General features: G+C 41.3%; 2 protein-coding genes across 2 annotated transcripts in view; both read right to left on the minus strand.

Annotated features, from left to right (window-relative positions):
- LOC109470931 (failed axon connections-like) overlaps positions 1-906 on the minus strand; it is a 4,449-nt gene extending 3,543 nt beyond the window's left edge. Inside the window, exons 1-3 of the mRNA XM_019770028.1 lie at positions 700-906; positions 357-566; positions 5-160 (exon numbers count right to left, since the gene is read on the minus strand). Coding sequence (XP_019625587.1) covers positions 5-160; positions 357-566; positions 700-732 — 399 coding nt within the window. The 5' untranslated portion in view covers positions 733-906. The remainder of the gene's footprint in view (positions 1-4; positions 161-356; positions 567-699) is intronic.
- Positions 907-1,562: 656 nt separating this feature from the next.
- LOC109470961 (epididymal secretory protein E1-like) lies at positions 1,563-3,136 on the minus strand. Its single transcript, XM_019770058.1, has 4 exons — positions 2,950-3,136; positions 2,455-2,562; positions 1,994-2,169; positions 1,563-1,763 (listed from the first exon to the last, which is right to left on the minus strand). The coding sequence occupies exons 1-4, from the start codon at positions 3,044-3,046 to the stop codon at positions 1,677-1,679; spliced, it is 468 nt and encodes a 155-aa protein (XP_019625617.1). The 5' UTR covers positions 3,047-3,136; the 3' UTR covers positions 1,563-1,676.
- Positions 3,137-5,832: the final 2,696 nt, after the last annotated feature.

Genomic DNA, 5,832 nt, shown 5'->3' on the forward strand with positions numbered 1-5,832 from the left:
CCTGTTGCTCAGGTGAAAGGTCAGCATCCATGTCTGCGTTGAAGTGCCTGGCCAGTCGCTGGATGATGATGTTGGAGTCTGCAATCTCTGTGCCATTCAGCTCCACAAAGGGCAGCTGCCCATATTTGGACCTCCTACCACTCTTCAAGGCATCAACCAACTAGGGGAGTAATATAAACATCATCAACATGATGATGAACTTTGCTGAACTGTTACATGCTAATATGTGTGGCTTACCGAGTAGCACAACTACAGTTTGCATCTAAAAACCTTACTTTATACCACTGACAATTGTTAATTAAGTATACTAACGTAGGTTCGTTTATGCTACTTAGCTCTTGGTAGAGCTTTCTGACCTCATATTTGACTCCAGCCATTCTCAGCCACGTCTCCACCTTCAGACAGGGCCCACTGATGCTGGGTTGGAACTTGGTGCGATTAAAGCCATACAGGTACACGACATCCTTCTTGTGTTCCTCCTTCTTTCCCTTCTTCCTCCACTTCCTCAGCTGTCTTAAGGTCAGGAGGCCTGCCACAACCACCCCGCAACCTGTGGCTACGCATAGCTGCAGAATGGTGAAGTAATGACTGTTGAACGGACACTCGGCTTCAAGAGGCACTATTTGCGGCGGGTTCAGCATAAATTTTTACCTTAAGAGACCTTAATACTAGTAAGTTACCTTGATAAAATACACAAACCTGCGTAGAATTTGCCCAGTCTGGCCAGCCCATGTTGAATGTAGACAAACTAGACGACTTGCTGGAGTGTCACAGACAACGCCTTGATCACTGGTCCGAAAACCGCGTTACATTATGCTTCCTACTCAAACGTAACAGTTGGTTTGGGCAGACTGGCAGACCCAAAGTTTCCGCCTTTAGATAACCCCTGACCCGCACGCGCATTGGTTGATACCATTTCGCAAGGGGGAAGAAAGGTCGACCGTAAAAACTCAATTCATTTTTGTAGTCATAATATGTGAGAAAGGTGAGGAACTGACCAGGTAAAAATTGGAAGCGTAATAAGAAACTACACGCGATTTCAGGATTTAGTTGTACATCAAGTTTATGTGAATTTCTTAAATTGCCCGAGTTGGTCATCCTTTGACAATGTAACGTACCTTTGTTTCACAAGGAGTCACTACTCAGGCTGACAACATTGTGTACCCCTGTCCATGGATCACATCTCCTATCGTTATAACAATAGATCGTCGATTGACTGTGCAACTTTACTATCCAGGTTTAGTGCCTGTTGCCGTGTGCATACATACTCGCATAGAATTTCTATTGTCTTTTAAATACCGGATCACTAATCGAACAGGTGTTTGCATTGCTCCCTGTACAGAAATGTGCCTGAGTATACAGACGCAGTTCATTAGATAAAGATGTGTATTGTAAGATAATCCGATGTGTAGCGCAATACTTCGGGCGCTGTGCTTTAGCAAGAATGTAACAATCACGTTCAGTACAAAACAAAGAAAAGAAAATACAAATTTCTGTCGGACGGAAAACGCGCTTTAGATCGACTCGATAGCGAAACGAGATCTTGAAAGAGAAGCAGGCTGGAAGATTTCATTCCCCTTTATTCTATTTCTGAGAGATAAATAAGCGAAGAACCAATTCTTATTTTGTATGAATACTTGGTTTTCATATATAAAGACGTGGCGCCCGCGCAGCAACTAGCCTCCAACTTGAGCTGGGACCTGGAAGCACCAGATGACATCTCCGTCCTGATCTTTTAGTTCCCACTCCACCACCAACTTGATCTGAAAAATAGCGGGAAGGACGACAGGATGTTTATTTAGAAAATAGAAGGAAAAGTCTTTACTTGATATCAAATTGCAAGCAGGCGCTTTATATCCAGAACAGGATTTGTGTGTTTATGGTCCCTGGGCAACGGGCACTAGTAATCAGTAGTATAATGATCATGTGAACGTGTGTTCCAACTAGAGCACTGCAAGCCCACTTGTAATGTTGAAGTTGACATACTTCTTACCGACGGGTAAGTCTTTGACACCAAGAGGGAGGAGGTGTAGTTGTAAGTTCCCCCGCCAGCGATGGGACACTTCAGCCCCGAATCCTTACATCCATCGGGGTTTTGGAGAGGATATGGGACCCTGACACCGCTTAAGATGGCGTGCACAACCGCACTAGCCTTCGTTATCTGCTTGTCTGGAAAAAGGAATAATACATAGGTTTTACTTAAATTTACTCAGAATACGCTGATCACTCATCAGTCGCAACAATATTTACATTTTCAACTTGAGACGACGAGGAGTAAGCAACTTTTGTACCCTAAAGTCACTGATATGAAAACGCGTATAGGGCTTAAACGTTTGCTGTACTGATCAAAAATTGCATTAGACAATCTCACTGTAGAACATTATTTCAATAAACTCACACAAAAAGGACATTCTAATGGAATAAGAAGGCAATGTAAATCTCTGAACAACTGACTCGTGGTGAACTCGAGAACCACAGAGACGTTGTGTCCTTTCACCAGCGGGCATGGCTCAGTTTCACATGGCGTGATGTTGATCGAGTTGATTTTAGCCACTTTGGATCCTGTACAGACAGAGATAACGTGTAAGAAGCACCATTCATTGTCGTGCAGATAACTTAAAACAGTCTTTTCAGCCACACTCGTCAAGGAACCCGTTTATCGGCATAGTCCAATAGTATCCAATGACATTGCGCCATTGGCTTACAACTTTACTCAGCCGGAGACAATAGGTGCTGACAACACATGTGCCTCACTAGTATTTCCTACGTTCCTAAGTACACAGAATTAGCAACTAAGAATGTAACACGGGAAGATTGTTGGAGTATCCATATGAAGGCTGGGAAACAAGAGATGACCTTTGCACAACTTGCAAAAGTTCGACAGTCATTCAAAGGGAAAGAAATAATTTGTAGGATTGGAATTTTCTTACATGCGATTGAATGACTCACCACAGTCCTTAAAGACCGGTACGGGGTCTCCTAAAATGACAGAGATTCCCGCACAAAATACGAGGACCAGAACAAGTTTCAGAGCCATGGTGTCCATAACTCTGTCACGGACAGGTCCGAACTATGACCACTCTGTCCAGTCACGGTCTTTTGCACATGCCCACCTGTTGGAGGCACGCCCACTGATCACTTCATCTAGCTACGTATGTGTAGACTTTGTGCCTGTCCCCACGCCTTCTACGTGCGGTCAGAACGTATGCACACATGGGCTTACAGGGGTACTGAACAACAGCGTGTTTGCAATGGTTCCCGTGACTGATATCATGTGATAGGATTGAGAAGTAGGACAATAATAACAAGTGGCATCCCGTCCACTCCACATAGAACAATGCTTCATGCTGTCCTGTTAATTTTCTGACAATATACATAACCCTTTCACATCGATATGTAATACCTTTTCCAACATTTTCATATTGGATTGGTACTGAAAAATAAACTGTTGGTGTGTTGTTCTTGGGACATGTCATAAGACACTTCAGACCACAGTTGGTTTAGTTATTTATTCCAAATGTTGCAAGCATTTGTGATCTGTATGTAATTTTGACAGAACACAGACAACATTCACTGCGATTCTTAACAGTCAAAAATTCTGAAGAAAAGCAAGTTAGAATCATGGTTTCTGAAATGTTTAACATTATTACCTAACCAATATCTTAAACAGAATTTAATATCTGACCCTAAATATTTAATATTACCCTGTAGATCAAACAATGTCCTTAGTCATAATGATTAATGTGCTTTGTAAATCATGTACAGTTCACAAATTTTATCCATGGATTATCCACTCGTACCTATCAATATACAATGGTAGGTCAATTCACTGAAAACTTATTTTATGAGGTGATAACATAATCATTTCTCTCACATCAGCAGAAATGTACATTTAATTCTGAACACAAGTAAGTAATTTTAAGTATGTTAATTGAAATACATTTGTTGTGCTCATGTAAGTTCTCCAACACGGCAGTGGAAACATCCCAGAAATCTTATGTTTTTGCTCATATGTATACTGATGTAGATACTATAAAATATTACACAATGGTCTAAATTATCAACTGTGGATATCCAGAACATGTACATGTCATGATGGCTAGGGTGGGTCTTGGTGATAGGAATTTAAAGCATTAGTATGGATTACAGTAGAGTTTAACTCCAAGAACAACAATTCAGACTACATATTAATGATTTACATTTCTTAATAAGAAAGATGTACGTTCACTGTAGTTAAGACGAACAATGTTCAAAAGTGAAATACTGGAACAGTAACCAGTCAGTAACCAGTACTCATCATATGACACACATCTAATATTTGCACTAGATGGTACAGGGACTGTGCAACAATACCTCTTTTGCACATTGCAGTTTAAATCTGAGTTCTTTCAAAAGTAAGAATTACTTCACATCTTTAGAAGAATATGGCCTGAATTTCTTGTTTTCATAGAAATTAGCCATATAGAGGCTAGTGTGGAAGTCAGTACACAGATTACACGCTTTGACCAATAGGCATGCACATTTTACCTTTCCACTTGTTTGGTGCTACCTGTATGTTTTTTACAGATTGTTCTCTCAAACTTTACACATAGAAAAAGTGGCTTTCATAAAGAGTCAGAACATGGTTGGTGATAACATGTAACCCCTCTTGAGTAACAGCTTCATCATCTGAAGTAAACATGAAGCAAGAGTTGAAAAAGTAACCATTGGCACAAACATTGGCCCCATAATGCACACATGTACAACTACAACATGTACAGTTTAAGACAGCATCACCAAGTTCCAGCATTCTTTTTAACAGGCACTTCATATTGTTGTATCAAAAGCCAAGGTGATTTACTTGTTGAATGAGTTGTAAAAACATCAATAACCAGCTCCTGACAAAAATACCAGAGAGAGAAAAGAAAACAATGAACACATAAAAATAAAGCTCCAAATACACATCTCATATCAAATAATACATTTGTTGACAGCTCCACTGAAAAGGAATCTATACAACATTCCAGTAAATCCAACTATTGATGGGAAACACCACCCAGCTGCAGTATTGTAGTGGAAAATAATTTTGCAAGTGCTTCAAATATTATATACCAAAGAGCACAAATTGGTGCACATCACTGAATCATACGTAAGCTCAAACAATGCTGCATAATATCAGTCTCCTTAGTAGAAGACAGGGAAGAGTCACCCTGTTTTATTTTTTACTTCTTGACAATCTTGACAGGGACCTCAAAGCAGAAAATATCATTCTTCTTCTCATCCTTTAGCTCCCACTTCACCACCAGTTTCAGCTGGAAAAGACGAACAAGGGTATCAGACAATTCATAATGATTCATAATCAGTGGTACAGAATATAGAATTACAGCTGTACAGTTCCTGTTACTAGGACTAGGGAAAATTTAGCCGTGGACGACTCTGGTACCCTTTTTGCATGATAATGCCGGGACAGAGTCGTGGTGCAATGCATAGGCCAAAACCAACCTTTGCCGTGCCGGGCCTCATGCAACGGGCCGGCCCCGGTTTTTTGGTGTCGCTGGCTTCCCGACGCACTCACCTGCCGGGCCGGGGGGATAAGACCCTAAACAAACGTAGCATTTAACCACAACACGGCCTCGGAGCACGTAACTCCATACAAACCATCGGCGATCGGCGCCATTTTGAAGTTAGGAATCGGCCCGCAAAACAGGTCGGACCCTGAGTTTACGACAGATTACGTCATGATACCTGCAGCTTGAACGTTGGGGAGTTGAAAATAACGACGTAATCTGTCGTAAACTCAGGGTCCGACCTGTTTTGCGGGCCGATTCCTAACTTCAAAATGGCGCCGATCGC

The sequence above is a fragment of the Branchiostoma belcheri genome, unplaced genomic scaffold (assembly GCF_001625305.1).
Source record: "Branchiostoma belcheri isolate BF01 breed outbred unplaced genomic scaffold, Haploidv18h27 scaffold24, whole genome shotgun sequence".
NCBI classification, from domain to species: Eukaryota; Metazoa; Chordata; class Leptocardii; order Amphioxiformes; family Branchiostomatidae; genus Branchiostoma; species Branchiostoma belcheri.